Consider the following 23448-nt stretch of genomic DNA (forward strand, 5'->3'; position numbering starts at 1 on the left):
ATCTTTCCAAATCACCTACACAGTACTCTATTCTATGAATACCCTTTATTTTTTTTAACCAGTTTTTGACAAATGAGCATTTAGAAAAATTACTTATTTTCAACTTTTGTTACAACTGAAAACACGGCAAGTTTATATAAGTGTTATATAACTCATAAGTTATTTAAGTGTTTGTATACCTGTTTGACCATGAGACAGTGTCTAAGGTTTCGTTACAGAAAGTACGTATGATTAGACATGAGAGAGTATGAGTTTATACTCAAGTTAGGCAGTGCCTCTGGCACTGAGCGCCAAGCAAGCAACACTGCATCTTACTTAGTTCACTGGTGCCTCTTCTTTTTTAATGTATTTATTTAGCTGCTCCAAGTCTTACTTGTGGCAGGCAGAATCTTTAGTTGTGGCGTTTGAACTCTTAGTTGCAGCATGTGGGCTCTTAGTTCCTTGACCAGGGATTGAACCCAGACCCCCTGCCACTGGGAGCACAGTCCGAGCCACTGGACCACCAGGGAAGTCCCCTCACTGGTGCCTCTTTAACATATGACAGTGCTACAAGTGAGGACAGGGGGGCAAATATATTTCTTTACTTTTATAAAAAAAAGTTTTTTAGCCATGCCATGCAACATGTATGTGGGATCTTAACTCCCTGACCAGGGACCGAACTCCTCCCACTGCACTGGAAGCATGGAATCTTAACCATTGGACTGCCAGTGGAGTCCCATACATTTCTAAGCTATCATACTTCTTCTCCTTAAAAGAAACAGAAGGAAATGAAAGGAGCATCATTTTTTTTTTTTTTTTAACAAGTTACGAAAACAACACAGCCAACCATTTGAAGCTCAATTAAAAGAAGAATCCATACCTTCTGGGACATCCTGGGCAAGACTGATGGCGATGGCTACGGCCCACTCTGGGTTAACTATGGACAACAGGTAGGATTCGATGGTTTGCGTGATCTTGGCTATCTCCTTGTTAATCAGTGTTGAGGATTTACCCTGTGTTAACTGCAGGAGCTTGGGCTTCAGCTTTTTTTCAAAAACGTGTTTGGCTGTAGACACATACAGAGTGTCCAAAGAGAACTTCAAAGAAGGGAAAAGTTATATGACTGACTTATATGCTCACTTTTATGGGCTTTACATAAATTTTTCTGCAGAGGGGCTGAAAGAATCACAGAACAAAGATACGACTTTCACGGTTGTAACCCATTACCTTCATTAATTTGGAAACTAAGAGCAAGGTTGGGAAGGATTCTTCACTGAGTTCTGTAGCTGGAAAGGAAACAAAGATTGTATGATTTACCTATGGAAAAGGTTTTGGCTATTCAGGACAATTCAAAAGAGGTTAATGAACATACAGAGAATTTTCCAGAAGCTCTGTGCTGTGCCAAAGAATATTAGGTGAAAAGGCAGTCTGGTTTGGGCAGCTGATGGCAAAGTTATGACGTGCTCCAACATATACTGATGTTCTAGGTCCACTGGGGGAGAAATTCTTCTGTATGACTTCAAGTGTTTCAGAAGACTTAGTGCCTGTATTAAAATAAAAAGGTTTTTCCCTGTGAGATTAAACTAATCGTTAAGCATTTTATGTCTAATTCTATACCATCACAGGATTCCTGGGACAGTCTCTCCTCATAAAGATGATCAAAACCTTTTGTAGTTTTACCTTTAAAACTATTATACTAGTCTTCTAAACCATAAATTTTGTGATTATTAAAGAAATTACACTAATTTCCACTGGAAATTAAACCACAGCAACACTGTTGCTGGTGGGATGTCTTATACTCTAGAGTTCGAAGTTCTCTATACTCTCTTCAAATAGTTTTAGATGTATCTTAAAAATACTCGATTTCAAAAAAAAAAAAAAAATACTCGATTTCACTTTAAGTACATAGGCAGTAGATCTAAAATGAATCCTCTATGTCCTCTCTTAGGGCTTCTGTAGCTTCCCAGGTGGCTCAGTGATAAGGAATGTGCCTGATAATGCAGGAGACACGGGTTTGATCCCTGGGTCAGGAAAATCTGCTGGAGAAGGAAATGGTAAACCACTCTAGTATTCTTGCCTGAAAAATCCCAAGGACAGAGGAGCCTGGTGGGTTATACTACATGGGGTCACAAAAAGTTGGACACGACTGAGCAACTGTGCACACATGCATCTTCTTTTAAATTTATATCTTATATTTTTGGGGCTCATATAACTTTTTTTTTTTGGCTATACCTAAAGGCTTGTACAGAGAAGGCAATGGCACCCCACTCCAGTACCCTTGCCTGGAAAATCCCATGGACAGAGGAGCCTGGTGGGCTGCAGTCCATGGGGTCGTGAAGAGTCGGACACGACTGAGCGACTTCACTTTCACTTTTCACTCTCATGCATTGGAGAAGGAAATGGCAACCCACTCCAGTGTTCTTGCCTGGAGAATCCCAGGGACGGGGGAGCCTGGTGGGCTGCCGTCTATGGGGTCGCACAGAGTCGGACACGACTGAAGCAACGCAGCAGCAGCAGCAGCAAAGGCTTGTAGGATCTTAGCTCCCCAACCAGGAATTGAACCCTGGCAGTGAAAGTGCTGCATCCTAACCACTGGAATGCCTGGGAAATCCTTGGGGCTTGTACTACTTTTTAAATCAACCCATTTTCTTTTGATTTTTAAAAGCTAATTTAAGAAAATATATAAGCTCCCATGACCAAAATATGTAAAAGAATAGGAAGTTACTAAAAAGTGTTAGTTGCTCAGTCGTGTCCCACTCTGAGACCCCGGGAACTGTAGCTCTCGGGCTCCTCTGTCCATGGGTCTCTCCAGGCAAGAATGCTAGAGTGCGTAGCCATTCCCTTCTCCAGAGAATCTTCCCAACTCAGGGACTGAACCTGGGTCTCCTGCACTGCAGGCAGATTCTTTACCATCTGAGTCACCAGGGAGGAAGCCCAGTAAGCTACTGCAAGAACTCAAATAGAATTGAGTCCAGGACCTACCTAATATAGAAAGCTAAATCTGATTCTGGGTCTTACACGCTTTGGGATTTTTTTGCCAGATGACAAATATTTTTGCCTTAATTCTTCTATATCAGTCTTTTAGTGGCTTTGTACTTTTGGCGAGTTTTAAATTGCCTCAGTAGGACAAAAACTGGATTAAGATAGAACATGGAGAGGGGACTTCTCTGGTGGTTAAGACTTTGTACTAGACTCTGGACTTCCAATGCAAGGGGTGCAGAGTCAATTCCAGGTTGGGGAACTAAGATCCTACATGCCAGAGGCGTGGCCAAAAAATAAAATAAGATAAAACATGGAGAATAAAAAACTCTTTTTACTCTGTATCCCTTTAAAGAAAAGGAAATAGAGTAAAAAAAAAAAATGTACAGTTTCAAGGGAGCTCAGAGAACAGTTCAGAAAGACACTAAATAACATTAATTTTTAAAAATGATCTAAATTAAAAACATAACTTTAAAATCTATGATATATTTGTTATACCTGATTAATATTAATGTTGGTTATCTTCTCATCAGCTCTTTCTATGACTTTCAAGACGACTTCAATCATCTCATAGTCATAGGGATCCAACTGCATAAAAACAAAAATACATCAAAACTGAAGATGTTGCCAGGCTGGTTGATGTTGCTAGTTATGTTCATTGGCACAGATTACAAATATAACACCTCAGTGCATTACCGTATTAGATTATTCTTTTAAAAAATGAACTAACATTTTCTTATCTCTAAAATCAACTCTTAGAATAAACACATGTGCTTTAAAACATCTGGAAATGAGGCAAAGTTGGTTGAATAAAGAAAAATGTTCTTAAGGGACTAAAAACCTAGAAAAATAAACATATCAAAATTTTACAATTTTATAAGATTTTTAAATTAAAATTCTATTTCTGTCTTTTACGATGAGAAAATTAGAACAGAATAAAACCGACCTTTTTTTTGGAAATGACATAATTAAAAGTGTGGGCCTCCAAGTAAAACCTTTTCAAAGGACTTCATTCCAGCTATAATCACATACAAGCTACAAAAACTAGCTGGGTGGTATCTATATATGCTTATAAAAAGAAAGGAAATATTTCCTTTGTTCCGTTTCTGCCCACATACCATTACTTAAAAAAAACAATTTAAATGGCAACTAAATTCACATGAATAATAACACTGAACAAAGTGAGAAGATGATTTCTATAGTACCTATAAATTTTGAGCTAGCCTATATTATTTTTGGCTGAATTACAGACAAAACTTTAACTGAAGTATTTCTTGTAGGCATGATTTTATTTCCCCATCCATCCACCTTCATTCCCCCATCAAACTACCCCCTGACCTCAAAGTTCCAATTCTCAGAAGAGCCCCTAAAAAAAAAAAAAAACAAAAGACAAGAGCACAAATATGTGTGTATGAAGATATTCCTTGTAACAACTTAGAGTAATTAAAATTTGCAAACAATGTAAAAGTCCATTCATAAAAGCCTGGTTAAACACAGGATGTTTCATCCACATAGTGGAATAATAAATACATTATCTACCAAAAATGGGAGAGATGTCTATTTATTGACATGTAAAATATGTTAAATGAGAAAAAGAGAGTAAAAGGATAGTATATTTAGTCTAAGATCTAAGATATCTACTGAACTATTAACTTTTTATCTATAGGAGTGGGATTATAGGGAAATTTACTTTTTGATTTATACCCTTCTCTGTAGTTTGATTTTTTTCAAAGAATGTGTGCTATTTTTAAAAGTCTGGAAAAAATGGCTATTTTTATTTTGGGGGGGGAAAAAGGAAAAGTGCTATATTAAATTATAATAAGAATACAGAAATCTAAAATTTTCTGAAAATACTTTACAAAAAAATATAGGACTTACTTTTCCAATTGGTTACCATATATATCTGATTAGTTAAGAGTAGGAGGGCTGTTTGAAATGACCCGATGCATTCATTTCACCATTCATCTACCTTATGCAGTATTCCACTAAGACTGATGACCAAATCTTTTGTGCTCGTCAGTAAAGGAACCATTTCGAGGGCTTTGGCCAGGAGTTTGGAACGCTGCTGCTTTGTGGATCCTGTGCTCACGTCTCCCTGGCTCTGGCTGGCATTCGTGTTGTGGAGGAGTGTTTCAATGAACAGCTGAAGGGCCGCATCAGCATCCAGCTGAAACGTGCTGAAATAGTATTCAGTTACACATGAATCTCCCAGAATGCACATCTTTCTAGACAGAGCTTCTCGCAGAAAACTCAGGTTTACATACAACAATTTTAAAGTCATTCCCTGAAATTCTAAAGGTCATCTAAATTTATTCAGTGGGGCTGCCTGAGGCAAAAGAGTCACTGTCAACCAAAGAAAAATCACCAACACCATGTGAGCATAAAGATGGTGAAATGAGCCTGACAAAATTAGAGCTCTTTAAATTTCACAAAAGAGGTCAATACCAGAAAACAACAGGCAAAAATCTCCCAGTTTCAGTTTAAAAAGAAGAGGGAGTGTGTGTACCTCGTTCTGGCTTTGCAGCAGTCCAAACAAGAATGGCCGAGTTTCGTTACATCGGAGTACAGGTAAATCAGAGCTCCTCAGAGCTATGAGTAGCCTCCAGTTCCTGACTTGCAAGTCCAGGATGGTGACAGCCGGGGACAATACTCCCCACCATCCACAAGGACAAAGAACTAGATCCCTGTCTGGTGAGGAAGGGCGCTCAGCAGTCTCACTATCAAGAACTCAAGATTCCACTCACCTGTCACAAACTGGGTGAGGGTTACGGCATCCGTGGTATTTTAGAAATGATCACTTATTATCTAACCCTGCGCAGGGCACCTGAGAGGGGTATGTTCACTCATACATAAATTGGTGATAATATACAATAAAAATGAAATGAGATGATGTGTGGAAAACCACTTTGAAACTAATAATAAGCCAACAGATTTAGTACCTAAATTTATCAGACAGATAAAACTCAAATGTAAATTACAAATCGTTTGACTGTTCTCATTACACTAAACTGTATCTATAAATAACATTTAGTCTTAGATTTTTTAAGTTATTTTAAAAAAAAATTCTCCCTAAATCATACTTTCCACCAATTTTAAGATTACTTTGAGCCCCTAAGTTGATCTGATACAGAAGTTTACTCGCTTGGAAGAATATCCCAAGCTTCTCTGATCATGTAAATGGTCTGGATTCTGGAACACATATTAAGACCAGATTCCTGGGCCTCAGATCAGCTGAATCAGAACCAACAGAGGGACCCAGGAATCTATATTTTTAACTAAGGGCCCTAGGTGATGCTTATCATGAGGCAAGCTGCGAAAACACTAAACAGTGAATTTAAAAGGTGATATATAAGAGAATTTAATCTGGTTTGGATTTACTCAGTGTGGGGTTGAGCAAAAGAAAACATCATAAGTCATGGGTCATGTGTCATAATCATTGTTAATCACTGTGTTCTTTCATTAGGATTACCAGTTTGTTACGCTAATAGCAAAAATACCATTGAGATTTAAAGAATTACCTGCAATATTCCAGAATGATGCTTGTGTCCATATCTATATTCTTTACGAGAGCTTTGATGAGGTCGTTCTTGGTGAGAAAATGTTGCCTGAAAACTGGCTGGAAAGAAATCTGGAAATAAAAAGAGCAAAAGAAAAAACCTGCTAAACTGAAATGTATCAGAACAAGGGTACCATCGTGCCGTGCCCTTTCACTGTCCACTTTTATAGAGAAACATTTTTCTATAGCTCCTTCAACTTTTACATTGGAAACAAAGGACTCATTGTCCTTTCCTTTCGGAGAGGCTGCTCATGCTCGTGCTCAGTGACTTTAGCTGTGTTCAAGTTGAGCATCACTCTGAAATTTCAGGTGCAAAATCTCAGTCATACTAACCCCTGGCAATTCATCACTAAAGTATGGCAGTTGGCAACAAACAGTCCCATTCTGGAATAGGAATGAGGCTTCAAAATACATATTCAAAATACATTCTACAGTGGTTTCATTCCTGAGAAGCCAACTATCTGCAAATAAAATAAAATGCTTTACATTCATAGTAAAGAAAACAGGATTTTGTTTTTGCAAATTGAAAAACAAGGGCCACTTACTACTCCCTGGGAGGAGTTGCTGAAGCTTAGTATACCTGTATTTACATTTACCTATATTATCTTTAACCTACCAACACACAATAAAGTATGAGGTTAAAGGGCAGGCCTGGAATAGCTTTAAATGTCAATTAATACTAGATACATTCCTAATGAGAAGGCTTAGTAGATGAAATATCAAGCTTCTAATTTACTTAAAAATAGAGCAAAATGAAAATGAGGCAAAAGGTCCTTATTGCTTTGAGATTGAAAATGAGGGTACTTTATTTACCTAAAACTTATGTGCCACAGTTTATATTTACATATAACCTCTCCAACGGGCTTCCCTGGTGGCTCACTGGTAAAGAATCGGACTGCAAAGCAGGAGACATGGGCTCAGTCCCTGGGTGGGGAAGATCCCCTGGAGAAGGGCATGGCAACCCACTCCAGTATTCTTGCTGGAAAAATCCCATGGACAGAGGAGAGGAGCCTGGTGGGCTATGGTCCATGGGGTTGCGAAAGACTTGGACACAACTAAAGTCACTGAGCACGAGTATGAGCAACCTCTCCAAAAGGAAAGGACAACGAGTCCTTTGTTTCACATTTTTCAACTGGGTAATTATCAGAATGGATGAAACTTCACAGCACTTGAAGAATACTCACACCAAGTTTACTAAGACGAATACCCCACCGGGCATCAGTACTGAGTTCACAGAACTTAAACTTCGTTTCTGTTTCCTGACAGAGACTGGCCAACTGAGAGCCCACCAGAGATATTGCCTAAAAAGTTAAAATAGAACTAAAATTCAGTTGCAAATAGACAATGTTTTAATGCTTTTTTATGCAGAACTCAACAATAAAAACCATAATCTTCAGTCTTTCTTTATGGTAACAGTTGGAATGTTACATGTTGCTTTGTAAACCATCATTACTTACACTTAGGTAATAATTACTTCAGTGATTTGGCTTTTAGTGTGATGCCATAAATTTAGTCTGGATTTCTTTCATAAGAAAAGGCCCAATTTGAGCTATCCTACAAGTAAAATTGCCACAAAGGGCAAATTTTAAAACAAATATTAAAGACAAGTTTCGCATCCATTAAACTTGTCCTTTGAAAAAGAACTGGCCCGTGAATTTAAGGTTTCAAATACACTAGAGTAAGAATATGCAGTGAGGTTCTGTGGCTGCATACAGATTTAAGAAAAAAAAATACAATTCCCTGGGTTGAGCAATGCTTAGGACCTGCATATGCAATCTCTGGTGTGTCACTAGTTAGGGAAAAGCTAATAGAAACCATGTGAGTTAGCTTGATGCTTCTTCTGCTAAATCTTGAAAATCTGGTGGCAAACCAGTTTTATTTCTTTCGCTAAATCTTTAATTCTTCAGGAACCGAAGGTGTGCCTCCTTAAGTCATACCAATATTTTGTCGTAATTCTGCCATGCTTTATCTGTGAGCTTCCAGAGATTCTCAAAGACTTCTTTTTGCGGTAAGAGAGTGCAGTACCCCAGTGCCAAGTCGAGATCCACCAGGCGACAATTAAATACCTGTAGGGAGAAAGCACCTGGAGAAGCAAGTTCCTCACAATTAAAACAGAACTCGGTCTCTAACAGCTGATTTGCCACTAAATTTAATTTCAGACTAAGAAAGAACAAGCGTTGCACAAAAAGTTATTTATAGTAAAATAGTTCCGACTTGCTGCTTAGATTTCATGTCTTTTATCACTATTACAAATTTAAGGAAAGCAACTCTAGCAAGTTCTATGTGACAGAGCACACTTACCTGCAGAAGCAATCAGGGTGGGGCAGTGGGGAGGGAGAGGAACTTAGCACAAACAAATACTCACTTTGTACAAGAGTGTGGTGGCATTTCCCCTGATAAACATAACAGCTTTCTCTTTCAATTCCATAACAACGTGCCTGGATTTAACTAAAGGGGCCTCTTCAAACAACTTAAAAAAAAAAAAAAAAAAAAGGAAAGAATCCTCAGGTCCATTTCTATGAGCATTTTGAAAACTTTTCTTAAATATTAAGGAACTTTGAAAATTCACCATCATATGCAAACAGCACTGTCATTTAATCTATAATGACAGAAAGCTGGGACGTGAAGGGGAATTAACTGGGAAAGGACAAAAATAGAACCTTTTAAAATACTCTGTACCTTGATTATAGTGTTGGCAACAAGGTGAAAATACATTGGTTGACATACTTAAAATACGTGCATTTTAATTTTGAAAGCTATATTTCAATAAAGCTGTTTTTTTTTAAAAAAAGAAAAACTCACATTTAGTAAATATCAATAGCGTAGTAGAAATGAATGCAATTCCTTCTGAGACCAGCTTCATAAGCAAGTTATCAATAGATAGCTTGTCTTCTACAGTCTTTTCATAATGTTGTAATAATTACAATAGTTTGGGCCACAGTAAAAACAAAGAGCAGATGGACAATTTCCGATAAAATCAAGTATACATTTTTGTAGATGTTCAACAGATGTTTCCTAAACCTGGCAAATAATCCATTTCCTCACTACAAAGCCAAATGGGAAAATGTGGGCTCCCAATTTCTTTGTTTAACAGTGCTTTTGTATTTATATTCTTGCTAACTGAACATATTTGTTCTCGAAATAATACCTTTTCGCTCAAACTGGCATTCATGAAGCTTGACACAGAGTGCTGAAGGCAGGCACCAAAGGAACCAATCACAAATTTTAGGGCCAGTTCCCACTGGCTAGATTCCTGAAGGTTCTGAAGCAAGGCAGAGATGGAATTGATAACAGGTAACATTAGGCTGTCTCCTGTGAAATGATAAAAAAGAATTTTACTTGAATAAAAGTATTTTAATCTTTAGATTTTTTTTTTTAAACAAAGACCATATTTGGAAACTGTCTTCTGGGACGGTCTACTTCTTCAATGCACAGAATAGTCATAGAATTGGTTCTCAAAGTTAGTAAATGAGAGTTAACAAGAGGTCTGATTGAAACCGGAACATAGTTAAGTACATGGGTATGGAGGTACTTTGATTTTAACTTGCTTATTCTGAGATGCTTTAAGTCATGAGCTGAAGAAAACCACTTCTCCACTTGGAAGACCAAAATGTAGAACAGATTCACAAAAGTTAACAATAGATAAGCCAAATGACCCACTCTCCTGACTGTTTGGAAGAGTAACAATGTAACAGTAGTAACTAAGAAATGAGGACATTGTATCAGGTTCATATCCAGGATTTAAAGAACTTTCTGTACTGGCAAATTTACAAAAGGGAAACAGTGGTTATACATGTTTGATGCCATATACCTTCACTGGTGAAGCAGTATGGTAAACTCACAGAATCCAAGGGATATCTCTTGCTTTCTACAAAACAGAATAAATTCAATAACTCTTTCATAGAACACATAGTCCCAGGGATACTTTAATATTGTGCTCTTATCAAATAACATTCTAAAGCAATCTGCTACTTAAAAAATAAAAAACCCAAGTATACATACAGAAAAATACACAGAAAAGTGTACATCCAGACCAAGAAACAGAACACTAAGAGCTCCCAGAAACCGCCCCCTTGTCTCCTTCTGGTCAACCCCCCAAGAGTAACCACTATCCTCATTTCCAACAGCATGGCCGCCTTATAGCCTGTTTTTTACATAAATGAAATAATACAATATGTATTCTTTTATTCCTTGCTTCATTTGTTCAGCATTATGCCTGTAATATGGAGAAGAGCACAGCGACCCACTCTAACATTCTTGCCTGGAGAATCCCATGGACAGAGGAGCCTGGCAGGCTACTGTCCACAGGGTCACATAGAGTTGGATATGACTGAAGCAACTTAGCACACACACACTCATGCCTACAATTGATTCATCCATGCTACTGTGAGTAGTTCCAGTTCCAAACCCAGAAATACACAGGAAAAAGATATTACACAGATGAGAATTACCAGCCAGAGGTACAAGTGACGAAATCAATTCATAGATGACAGGGAGCACCATCTGTGACTCAAGAACTATTCCATCTTCACTGAAGAAGTCACAGTAAGACCATTCCTCATATGGATCTTTATGAGTTCCGAAAGAAGTCTAAATATCAAAGTGTACAGAAAACACATAGATAAGGACACTGTGGGACACAGATACCCTCTTCACTGAGTAGAATCCAGAATCAGATCTATTAGAGCCAAATGTAATTTTAGCCAGACTATAAAGTCTGTTTCTTCTGGTCAAGGGCTTAAAATAATGCTGCTTTAAGTTAAATTATTGCTCAGGGAATTTCCTGGCAGTCCAGTGGTCACGATTTGGTGTGTTCACTGTGGGGGTCTGGGTACCATTCGTGGTCAGGGATGATCCCACAAACTGTGAGGCCAAAGAAAAAAAAATTAAATAGTTACTCTGGACAATGTCCAGAGATGCCTTGTTTGAGGCCCACTGTTTCAAAAGAATGCAAATTAAAGCCAATAAATGTGACTAGAAAAGAGAAGTGGTCTCATGTCCTTAAGTAGTTCTCTGGTATAGAGTAAGAAAATATAAGAGGTTGATTCAGTATTTTTATAAACTATGCAAATAATTTAAAAGTGGTATATAATGGATTGGGCTGGGGTTTTGTTTAAGGGAAAGAAATTCAAAGCAATTTACTTTCGTGAGAATTCCACAATCATCCATTTGGCACTGTCTGGAAAGCTCTACTGCCATCAAAGTATATTTACAGAGTTCTAAGGCATCCAGCACAAAATCTGAAAGTGGAGAAAAATCATTAAACTATTATTTCATGTGTTTAGAATAACAACAACAACAACAAATCTTTTTAATAATTACCATTCAAAATTCTAAGACAGGCCACAAAGTAGAGAGAAAGGTTTTCACATAGCTTTGACTACCCTAAATAATACAGGTCAATATTTTTCTTAAGCTTGACTGGAAAGTAAGATCAGATATGGGGAGGCAAGGAATTTCACCATCCCCTCAAAGTGAGTATTGTCAACAGTCAGAAATGACATTGTTGGGACTTCTCTGGTGGTCCAGAGGCTCAGCCTCTGCACTCCCAATGCAGGGGGCCTGGGTTCGATCCCTGGTCAGAGAACTAGATCTCACACGCTGCAACTAAAGACTCCGCTTGTTACAACTAAGACCTGGCACAGCCAAATAGAGAAATAAATATTAAAAAAAAAATGACATTGCTAACTTTGGAAATATTTTAAAATAGTAATCCCCACAGAGATTCAATTATAAGTGTCCCTTTGTGAAAGGGGGTAACGATCACTCCATACCTTCACATGTCCAATTGTAAGGGGACAGCATTAGCTAGACAAAAATGGAATGAAGCAGAGAACATAAAACTATGTAGATTATAAATCTTGTCACCTGGACTGCAGATGGTGGCAGCCTGGCATGCAAGGTCGTGTATCTCGGAGGGAAGATTTAGACCCACAGGTACTGTCATTGGAACGCCACTGGCCAACATGTGACACAGCTTCTGACACATCAGGAACAGGAACTGCCCAGTGTCGGTGTTGCAGTGATATTTAAACAAGTCCCTTTAGAAGAAAGCAAGCGTCAGAAGTTAGAACACTCACGTGGGAAACAGATGTGTTTGCCTTACTCAGACTAATATATAATCACTACCAACATGTACAATGTCTTTAAATGCTTTCACAGTACACAGTGAAAACTTGCTTGGGGTACTGTTGTAGTGCAAGATGACCTATACTCAATGGTTCAGTTATCTGAACCGTTCAGATACTTGGGGGGTCAGTTACTAGACTTCTACGCTCCCTCTTTCTGACTCAGGCAACCAAGACAGGCTCTTAGGGTGAGAAACCAAGAATCATTTCTATGGAAGTGAAAGGGTCACCAGCCCTACGTATCTTTTTAAATTTTTTATTGCTTATTGAAAATTAGGCTTATAGCTTAAAAAAAATTGTTGATTATAGTTGCTTTACAATGTCGTATTAGTTTCTCTTGTGCAGCAAAGTCAATCAACTATATGTATACATACATATATCCTCTTTATATATACATACATATACTCTTGTATATATATAAGAGTATATATACATACATATACTTTTTTCTTTTTTCTGATTTCCCTCCTGTTTAGGTCACCACAAAGCAGAGTTCTCTGGGCTATACAGTAGGTTCCCATTAGCTATCTATTTCACACATAGCATCAATAGTATATATGTGTCATCTCAATCTCCCAATTCAGCCCCCTCCCCCATTCCCCTTGGGGTCCATATGTTTGTTCTCTACGTCTGTATCTCTAGTTTTGCTTTGTAAATAAGATCATCTATACCAATTTTTTTCAGATTCCACATATATGTGTTAATATATGGTATTTGTATTTCTCTTTCTGACTTACCACCAGCCCTATCCTTATCATCAAAGAAATAAATGAAGTGGGTGTTCCTTTCTGATGAGCTGTGTGATCTGGGGACTAAGAACTCACCTGCATTTTCTCAGTGCAGCTTCCACGTTCCCATCGCTCAAGGCCCTCAAGGTCAGCTCGGCTTCCAGCTGTTGCCTGGACACCTGCAGGGTCAGCGCCTGTCGGTGCAGCTTGGACTCAGCGCTCAGCCTCTGCTCCTCAGTGGCCCGGGGCTCTGCTGGCCTCCAGGGTTTGTGTTTGGCCTGTGCAACTTGGTGAGCTTTAATGTGCTGCTCCCGGAGCTCTGCTACCAGGGAACTCTTGCTGTAATCTTCAAATGAAAGAAAGACCTCAAAGTTCTCCTGCAATAAGGCAAGCGAGACAAAGCCCCATGTCGGTTCAGTTCATCCATGGCTGAACATCACTGGTGTGTCATGAATCTCTTTTCTCCCTTGTAAATTAAGAATTTAAGTCTCTATATTTCAAAAGTAACTTATATAAAGGTTGGGACAGGGGAAAATATCACTTTAACGAAGGGTTTCCTAACTTCAGCACTGCTGAGTGTATTTGGCTCAGCAATTCTGTTGTAATTCTAAACCTACAGTAATTCTCAGTAATTCTAAACCTAACCCTGAGCAGAAGGAGAAAGGGGTTAAGTATTAGGTTTGTGCAATTCCACCCTGGCGGCGTGAAGAAGCCAGCTTTGCTGTTTTCTGTAATAACTCCTGGTTGGCTTCTAACTCCAGAACTAGGATTTATTTTTCCAACCCAATAGAAAAAGTCCTCTTGAAGCCCAAGGAAGGGCACCAAGAGGCAGTGGCAGTGAGGGGGACTTTTTTATTTGACACCACACTTTGGAGCAGGGTTTCTCTATCTGCCAGATAATTGTTTCCTGCAGAGGCTGTCTGGGTACAAAAGGTTGTTTAGCAGCATCCTTGGCCTCTCCCCACTACACCTGGCACAAGGAATGCTCCACAAATAGTAGCATAACTAAACACGACTTTGCTTAGATCAAAACTGTTGCTTTAAAAGATCTGCAATTCTCAAATGTAAGAAGAATGTGGAGAAGTTAACTTATCCTGACTCCTGGGTGCTTTACATGAAGACATCTATTGTTTAAAACGGAAGGTCTCAAACTTTAGGGGTGCAGCACCTCTTTATACTCTTAAAAACTATTGAGGGGGGCTTCCCTGGTGGCTCAGTGCTCAAGAATTTGCCTGCCAGTGCAGGAGACAGGTTCGATCCCTGGTTCGGGAAGAACCCACAGGCCGAGGAGCAACTAGGCCCGGGAGCTGCAACTACTGATGTCTGCATGCCCAAGAGCCCAACAATAGAAGCCAGCACCATGAGCAGCCTGAGCACCACTAGAGCGCATCCCTCCTCTCTGAAACTAGAGGAAAGTCTGCACAGCAACCAAGACCCGGCATAACCAAAAACAAAACAGGGCCCTCCCCCAAATTTTAATGAGATATCTATCAATATTTACTGTATTGGAAATTAAACAAAAATTTTAAATACATGGGCATATAAAAATGCACATTCTATCAGTCTTTAGAGTGACAATGTTATCACAGCATGAAGCTTCTGAAAACCCCACTACCCTCATGAGAGAATATGGCTGGAAAGAAAAAATCACTTCTTATTTTTGCTATAAATATAGTTTTAACCTCATGGACTCCCTGAGAGGGTCTCAGAGACCCTTGGGATTCCATGGGCTATTCTTTGAGAAACTGTGGTACAATAAATTGTGATAAGTTATTTCTTCTTCCCATACTTCGAGATAAAACAGTTGAGAGTTACATTTGCCAGTGTATTTACTTCAACCTTTCACAAAGAGATCCTTGTATGTACTCCATTTCCTACTTTTCCGTGAGCCCTGATAGCCTTTCTATTTACAAAGTCTTTTCACATTAGGAAAGACCTGGAGCCAAAATAAAGTTAATTTCAAATTTCACATCTGAAGACAGTTAATCCGTTCAAAGTAAACAGAAATTAATTTTCAAGAAAAAGCAAACTGCCTAGAATGAAACTATATAGAAAAAAAGTAGAGATCATGAAGTAGATAGTCATCTTTTGGACTGGTTTCTACATAAAATTTGCTCTCTTTCACAATATTTTGAAACGCTGTGGTTTCTCAGTTTCCTCCTCTATAAAGGAGAATGGTAATAGTAACCTCCGTGGGGAGCTACTGTGACAATTAAATAGCACATGAGAAGCCCCTGGAATCATGTATAGTACATGGTAAGAACTGAGTAAGTGATGGCTACTGTTAGCCATCATTCAGGGTCATTGGAATTAAATAATCTATACAGATACCTTAGATCAAAATGGTTTTTTAAAAAGGCATAAACGATTGCTAGAATATAGTTTAAAAAGAGAGTTGTTATTTAGTCACAAAGTCGTGTCCAACTCTTTGCAACGCCATGGACTGCAGCACGCCAGGCCTCTCTCTCCTCCAATGTCTCCTGGAGTTTACTCAAGTTCATGTCCATTAAGTCAGTGATGTTATCTCATCCTCTGCTCTCTTCTCCTCTTGCCTTCAATTTTTCCCAGCATCAGGGTCTTTTCCAATGAGTCAGCTCTTTGTATCAGGTGGCCAAAGTAATGGAGCTTCAGCCTCAGCATCAGTCCTTCCATTGAATATTCAGGGTTAATTTTCTTTAGGATTGACTGGTCTGATCTCCTTGCAGTCCAAGGGACTATCAAGAGTCTTCTCTAGCATCACAATTCAAAAGCATCGATTCTTTGTCACTCAGCCTTCTTTATGGTCCAGCTCTCACATCTCTACACAACTACTGGAAAAACCATAGCTTTGACCACACAGAGCTTTGTCAGAAAAGTGATGTCACTGCTTCTTAATACGTTGCCTAGGTTTCCAAGGAGCAACTGTCTTCTAATTTCATGGCCGCAGTCACCATCTGCAGTGATTTTGGAGCCCAAGAAAAGAAAATCTGTCACTGCTTCTGCTTTTTCCCTTTCTATCTGACATGAAGTGATGGGACCGGATGCCATGACCTTAGTTTTTTAATGCGGAATTTTAAGCCAGCTTTTTCACTCTCCTCTTTCACCTTCATCAAGAGACTCTTTAGTTCCTCTTCGCTTATACACGGGTATTCGGGTCAAGAATCAACAGTTAGAATCTTACATGGAACAACTGACTAGTTCAAAAAAGAGAGAACATTTCTTAAAAAGTTAAAACAAGACAGAATTGCCATATGACTCAGCAATTCCTCTCCCGGGTATATACCCAAAGGAACTGAAGGCAGGAACTTAACAGATATTTGAACATCCATGTGCAATGCAGCATTATTCACAACAGCCTCAATGTGAAAACAAACTGAATGGCCATCAAGAAATAAATAAAAATGTGATAGAGCTGTACAGTGGAATATTATTCAGAGGAAGGAAGGAAGTGCTATACATCCTACAACATGAATGAACCTTGAAAACATTATGCTAAGCAAAAAATGTCAGACACAAAAGGACAAATATTGTATGATTCCACTTTTATGAAATTTCTAGAACAGGCAAATTCATAGAGATAAAAAGTTGATTAGAGGTTACCGGGCGCTGCAGGAAGAGAGGAATGGGGAGTTGTATTGCTGAACAGATGCAAAGTTTCTGCTTGAGGTGATAAAAAGCAGACACCGGTGATGGTTGTACAACATTGTGAGTGGAGTCAACACCACTGAATTGTGTATTGAAAAACGGTTAAAATGGCCAATTTTACATTGTATGTACTTTACCACGATTTAAACAATCAGTAATGCAGTACATCGAAGAAGTTACTGAATTATACATACACTTCAAATGGATGAGATGTATGGTATGTGAATTATATTGCATTAAAGCTGCTTCCAAAAAAAACAGACAGTGGTAAAGAATCTACCTGCCCAATGCAGGAGACACAGGTTCAATCCCTGGTTCGGGATTGAAGTGGCAGAGCAACTAATCCTGGGCACCACAACTATTGAGCCTATGATTTATAGTCCAGGAACCACAACTATTGAACCTTTGCACCACAATTACTGAAGCGAGAGTTGGGCTGTGAAGAAGGCTGAGCGCTGAAGAACTGATGCTTTTGAACTGTGGTGTTGGAGAAGACTCTTGAGAGTCCCTTGGACTGCAAGGAGATCCAACCAGTCCATTCTGAAGGAAATCAGCCCTGGGATTTCTTTGGAAGGAATGATGCTAAAGCTGAAACTCCAGTACTTTGGCCACCTCATGCGAAGGGTTGACTCATTGGAAAAGACTCTGATGCTGGGAGGGATTGGGGGCAAGAGGAGAAGGGGACGACAGAGGATGAGATGGCTGGATGGCATCACTGACTTGATGGACGTGAGTCTCACTGAACTCCGGGAGTTGGTGATGGACAGGGAGGCCTGGCATGCTGGGATTCATGGGGTTGCAAAGAGTCGGATACGACTGAACGACTGATTTGATCTGATGTGCTGCTAACAAGAGAAGCCACCACAGTGAGAAGCCTGAGCACTGCAACTGGAAAGTAGAGAAAAATCCTGCACAGCAAAGAAGACTCAGCATAGCCAAAAGTAAATGAATAAATAAAATTACTTTTTTTAAAAAGAGAAAAGGAAAACCAGTATATCTAAAGTTCCTGAAGGCTACTGCAGAAAATCTTAAGGAGGAACTGATCATTTATGCCAAATGCACTGATTAGCCAGGTAATAATGTTCAACATGGCTTAACTTACCTGTAAGCTAGCAACAGTTTTAAACTGTTTCAAGGTTTCTTCCCATTCATCTTTCTTCTGCAGATTATCTGTAATTCAATTTTTAAAAGTTATGGAAGACATCCAAATTCTGATATTATCAGAATTTTTAAAAGCTAAAATTTTAATTCACTTTGGTTTTCTCAAATCTTCAGTAGTTCTTTTCAGATTCTGATAGAAGACAATTTAAGTAAGCACAAAAAGAAATCTAGGGAGGGAGGTTCAAGAGGGAGGGGACATAAGTAAACCTATGGCTGATTCATGGTGACGTATGGCAGAAACCATACAACATTGTAAAGCAATTGTCCTCCAATTAAAAAAAAAGAAATCTAAGTATTCTCTTTGAAAGTAGAAAAAAGAAGTTTTTTGGTTACATGAGAAATGGCAATTTTTCTGAAATAAAGTCTAGATTTTTTCCCTCCAAGAAAGTTACTTTGGTAATTATTTGTCTGTTCTAGCTTTTCTTGTTGGAAATAGTACATTTATTTTTTCAAAAATTTTGGCCACACCTCAAGGCATATGGGACCTTAGTTCCCTGACCGGGGATCAAACTCGGGCCCTCTCTCCACGGAAGGTGGAGTCTTAACCACTGGATTGCTGGGAAAGTCCCTTGCTAACTGTTTTAAGTTCAAGGTTAAATGGTTTTTTCCTCAGCCATAATCAAATGATAAGTGAGCAATGTGAGTGAACAGTGCAAGGCACCAGAGAAATCTAGCCTGGCGTTAAACAGTCACTGAAGTATACACAAATGATGAGCTACTCTTAGATAATTCTGCTCTTACACTGCTAATCAAAAGAATAAGGCAAGGAAGGCTTTTCCTGAAGAAAAATGTGTGGGATCAAACAAGACAACCAGGGGATTTCATTGGTGGTCCAGTGGCTAAGATTCCACACTCCCAATGCAGGAAGCACGGGTTCAGTCCCTAGTCAGGAAACTAGATCCCACATGCTGCAAAAAGAGCTGGCGCAGTCAAATTAATAAATATTACAAACATGAAAACATACAGTCTGAGCCAAACAAACAAAAAGACATGACCAGAGCCTGTGCACCAGTATGGCAGATGTCACTGATACCTGCTCCTGAAAAGGATCGGTTTTAGAACTATATCAAAGTGAGGGAATAGAAATGGAAACTACCTTTCTGACTGTTGCAAAGTATTTTAAGAATGTCTACTGATGTTTTCGCTACAGACAGTCTCCAGGCCTTGTCCTAAAAAGAGAAATGCAAAATGAAGTCCATTTCTTGTATCTGCCATTGTAGAGGTAGTGCATATATAAACAAATACATAAAAAGCACAGAATCAGAATAAATCATAGAAATGGCTGAACAATCGAGAGGTCTGTGTTATAGGGAGTTGGGCACTCAAGGAAAGGATGATATACGAATACTATATAAGCTAAATATGAAAAATACCAAACGGACTCTCTCATGTATGATTTAGGGATATCACAGAATATGTAAATCTCCCACATCACCTTTCAGTTACACTATAATTAACAAGCATTTGGATTTTGTTTAATAGCTTATACTTATTTGAGAAAACATTGGGATAAAGCTCTCTGGAAAAGTTAAAAAGAATTGAACTTGTTTAGTATAGAAATCAGAAGTCTAAGAAATAATCATTATTCTCAAGACCAAAAAAGAAAAAAAAACTTTCTTTTTTTAAGATAAGAAAAACCAACAAGGGAAAAGCTTTAATTTAAAGAGATGATGTATGTAAAAGGCTTAGTCAGGGTCGGGTTCATATGAAGTACTCAAACATTTTGATCATGGGTTGCAGTTGAAGCTGGTAATTGAGAAGACAGAGTTTTATGTGAGGCGCTGCCACTTTCCAAATACTCTTGGGAAAGCCACTAATTTTAAAATTTTAGTTTCTAAACTCAATCAGTAAGGAGCTAACAACAGGGCCTCCTTCACAACGATGTTCACTGCTTTTCTGTGAACAGTAAGAGGATAATAAATTTTAGGTGTTTTAAAAAATCATTTCCCTAAAGGTAAAAGAATGACTGCAGTGGAGACTTCTCTGGTGGTCTATGCTCCCAATGCAGGGGGCTTGGGTTTGACCCCTGGTCGGGGAACTAAATCCCACATGCAGCAACTAAGACCAGGAGCAGCCTCCACCTCTAAAAAAAAAAAAAAGGCTGCAATGGGAAAAAAAGAAAAAGATTGAAGGGAAGTGAATCACTGAGAATGACTGGGAAGTAAGTATCTTCAAAGGTTTAAAAAACTCAACTCCCCTGGATAAATTAGGTTTTAGGTTCCTTATCTGTCTATCCTGAATTGGCTTTCTGGTAACTGCTAAGTTTCAAGATTCTGTTCTCAGATTAGATATACATTGTTTCTGCAGCTGATGTTACTTGAGAGTAATGATTATGCCCCATGCAATGTAAAACATTGTTTACACTTTAAGGCATTAGGGAAAACTCTATGTCCAACAGGTGCTTCAATTATTCCTTCTGATCTGCAGATCCTAGATTACTCAGTGTGGGCCCAGAGGCACTGCTCCAAGGCAGTCATATTTGTTTGTATTTCTATATGATAAATTTTTGACATAGTAAACAGGAATTTTCATATTAGGCCACTGTAGCAGTGAGAAGGACAAATACTCTTATCTGTGAGTCTGTCTTTTCTATCCTATTGATAAATAGCCATAAAAACTGGATTTATCTTCATTTTATTTAGTCAAAATCTCACCTCATTAGAAGTATCTGGTTCTTCCTGTAAAGCCAGTCGTGCCCATATGATTACTCTTTCTGCAGTTTTCTTAGCTTCAGCAAGAGGCAAAGACCTCAACAGAAGGACACAATCTTCACCCTACAGTCAGAGTTTGAAAGGAAGAAAAAAACAGCTGGTACTGGCAAGGAATGATTTGGATTTACCTCCTAACTTTATTACTTAAAGATGAAATGATATCATTTTGAAAAACAGATTATGATTCCATGGTTTAAAAATCTGAAAATTGTTTCATATGACAGAAAACAAAAAAATTAAAATACTACCCTTTGTAATTCTTGGGTATGCCTAATAGTTTAGGAACTAAAAAGCCTCTTGATGAAAGTGGAGAGTGAAAAAGTTGGCTTAAAGCTCAACATTCAGAAAACTAAGGTCATGGTAACTGGTCCCATTACTTCATGGGAAATAGATGGGGAAACAGTGGAAACAGTGGCAGGCTTTATTTTTTTGGGCTCCAAAATCACTGCAGATGGTGACTGCAGCCATGAAATTAAAAGACGCTTACTCCTTGGAAGGAAAGTTATGACCAACCTAGATAGCATATTCAAAAGCAGAGACATTACTTTGCCAACAAAGGTCCGTCTAGTCAAGGCTATGGTTTTTCCTGTGGTCATTATGGATGTGAGAGTTGAACTGTGAAGAAGGCTGAGCGCCAAAGAATTGATGCTTTTGAACTGTGGTGTTGGAGAAGACTCTTGAGAGTCCCTTGGACTGCAAGGAGATCCAAGCAGTCCATTCTGAAGGAGATCAGCCCTGGGATTTCTTTGGAAGGAATGATGCTAAAGCTGAAACTCCAGTACTTTGGCCACCTCATGGGAAGAGTTGATTCATTGGAAAAGACTCTGATGCTGGGAGGGATTGGGGGCAGGAGGAGAAGGGGACGCCAGAGGATGAGATGGCTGGATGCCATCACTGACTCGATGGACGTGAGTCTGAGTGAACTCCGGGAGTTGGTGATGGACAGGGAGGCCTGGCGTGCTGCGATTCATGGGGTCGCAAAGAGTCGGACACGACTGAGCGACTGAACTGAACTGAACTGAATAGTTTTAGAATTATATAAAGACACTTAAAAATACAAAAATAAACCCACATCCTATTCTTGGAACAAAGGGTCCTATAGCATATATAAAACATGAGCTAAATTTTGTTAACTACCAAAGACTATGAAAGCTCTTTGCTTCTGCTGCTGCTGCTGCTAAGTCGCTTCAGTTGTGTCCTACTCTGTGCGACCCCATAGACGGGAGCCCACCAGGCTCCCCCATCTTGGGATTCTCCAGGCAAGAACACTGGAGTGGGTTGCCATTGCCTTCTCCAATGCTTGAAAGTGAAAAGTGAAAGTGAAGTCGCTGGGTCATGTCTGACTCTTCACGACCCCATGGACTGCAGCCTACCAGGCTCCTCCATCCATGGGATGTTCCAGGCAAGAGTACTGGAGTGGGGTGCCATTGCCTTCTCCCATGAAAGCTCTTTAGGTACTCACAAAATACTTTAAAAGAAAAAAAAACTATAGATAGAGGCCAATCTAATGCCTAATGTTGGTATAACTTTGCTTTAATGCTTGTCTATTTGTATAATTTGATAGTTAAATCTTTAAAAACTCAAAACAAAGAAACCATATATGGATAAAAGTAAGAATAATATAAAACTTTCACACCTGTTCTCTATCAATCAGGTCAATAATCCTTAGACTGTAGATTTCATCTTTAGGCAACATATATGCTTCAGCCACCTTCAAAGCATCTTCTAAAGAAGATGGGACATCTTGTTTGAGAATGTATCTGACCACCCTCTGAAATAGATATAATTCATATTTCTTTGTTATGAAATCTCACAGAGAACCCAGAAATCATGTTTATGTAATTAAAACAATGAGTCAAAAACTAAACTGTATGAAGAATTAAAACACAATTTGTATTCTGAATTTAATGACAATCCTTTCACTTTTTTTGGTTCCCCTTAGCTTTGAGATTTAATTGATAAGTAAAAATTATATATATTTAAAGTACACAAATTATGATGTAATCTGCTTCTTTAGCTCCTTAATTATCTGTTGTCTTTACTGTTTTAATAACCAATCAAACACTCTGTTAACATCTTATCTAAGAAAAGGAAAGTAGTGAAGAACCTAGGTATATGAATCTTTAAGAATGTAAAACCCGGTCACATTTCCCGTGGTGTTCTAGAAGTGGAACAAAGGTGTTAAAAGATTCTTCAATTATTGGTCTTACCATTATTTCCTTGTTTAAGAGATTCACCTCCCTTATTCCATAGCCTCGTAAAAGTTTTTTCATCTCCATTAGTTTGTAACTTTCCTGTAACAGCTTGACCCTAAAAGTAAATTTATTGATATTAACATGGACTGTCTCTGTTATGAAATACTAAGAGACACAGTAAAGGACAGAAAAAAATGTTAATTTCAACTCAAAACATAGTTTATCCCACACCAAAAAAGTAGATCAGGAGACTGTAGTCTTACTTGGGATGGTCCATCTCCAGGTGCTGTTTCACCAGCTGCTCCACAGCTGCACTCCAGGGGACCACTGCGGCATACATTATCTTGAGCACAGCATCAAATATGAGCTACAAAGACACACACGCAC

At 38.7% G+C, this 23448-nt stretch overlaps 1 protein-coding gene and 1 long non-coding RNA gene across 10 annotated transcripts in view; one reads left to right on the forward strand and one right to left on the reverse strand.

Annotated features, from left to right (window-relative positions):
• The window catches only part of KNTC1 (kinetochore associated 1), a 70636-nt gene that overhangs the window by 17341 nt on the left and 29847 nt on the right, over positions 1–23448 (reverse strand). For 5 of the 6 annotated variants that reach the window (XM_086347529.1, XM_086347527.1, XM_086347526.1 and 2 more), the window contains 21 exons: positions 23325–23428; positions 23077–23176; positions 22503–22637; positions 20810–20929; positions 19252–19324; positions 18097–18164; positions 13467–13747; positions 12383–12555; positions 11657–11754; positions 10966–11104; positions 10326–10382; positions 9663–9826; positions 8880–8984; positions 8452–8580; positions 7699–7815; positions 6477–6586; positions 4928–5135; positions 3457–3546; positions 1352–1523; positions 1207–1265; positions 860–1076 (listed from right to left, as the gene is read on the reverse strand). In XM_086347529.1, coding sequence (XP_086203655.1) covers positions 860–1076; positions 1207–1265; positions 1352–1523; positions 3457–3546; positions 4928–5135; positions 6477–6586; positions 7699–7815; positions 8452–8580; positions 8880–8984; positions 9663–9826; positions 10326–10382; positions 10966–11104; positions 11657–11754; positions 12383–12555; positions 13467–13747; positions 18097–18164; positions 19252–19324; positions 20810–20929; positions 22503–22637; positions 23077–23176; positions 23325–23428 — 2719 coding nt within the window. The remainder of the gene's footprint in view (positions 1–859; positions 1077–1206; positions 1266–1351; positions 1524–3456; positions 3547–4927; positions 5136–6476; positions 6587–7698; positions 7816–8451; positions 8581–8879; positions 8985–9662; positions 9827–10325; positions 10383–10965; positions 11105–11656; positions 11755–12382; positions 12556–13466; positions 13748–18096; positions 18165–19251; positions 19325–20809; positions 20930–22502; positions 22638–23076; positions 23177–23324; positions 23429–23448) is intronic. The other variant, XM_086347531.1, reaches the window with a different exon arrangement.
• The window catches only part of LOC147355376 (uncharacterized), a 63899-nt gene that overhangs the window by 16963 nt on the left and 23488 nt on the right, over positions 1–23448 (forward strand). For 2 of the 4 annotated variants that reach the window (XR_015144454.1, XR_015144457.1), the window contains exon 2: positions 805–929. This is a non-coding gene — a long non-coding RNA (uncharacterized LOC147355376). Of the gene's footprint in view, positions 1–804; positions 930–4978; positions 5935–13385; positions 15187–23448 lie in introns of those variants that run through there. The other 2 variants (XR_015144456.1, XR_015144455.1) reach the window with 2 other exon arrangements.

This window comes from Bos grunniens, chromosome 17 (genome assembly GCF_055505025.1).
Source record: "Bos grunniens cultivar Pamir isolate PY7600 chromosome 17, Bosgru_T2T1.0, whole genome shotgun sequence".
Classification (NCBI taxonomy): domain Eukaryota; kingdom Metazoa; phylum Chordata; class Mammalia; order Artiodactyla; family Bovidae; genus Bos; species Bos grunniens.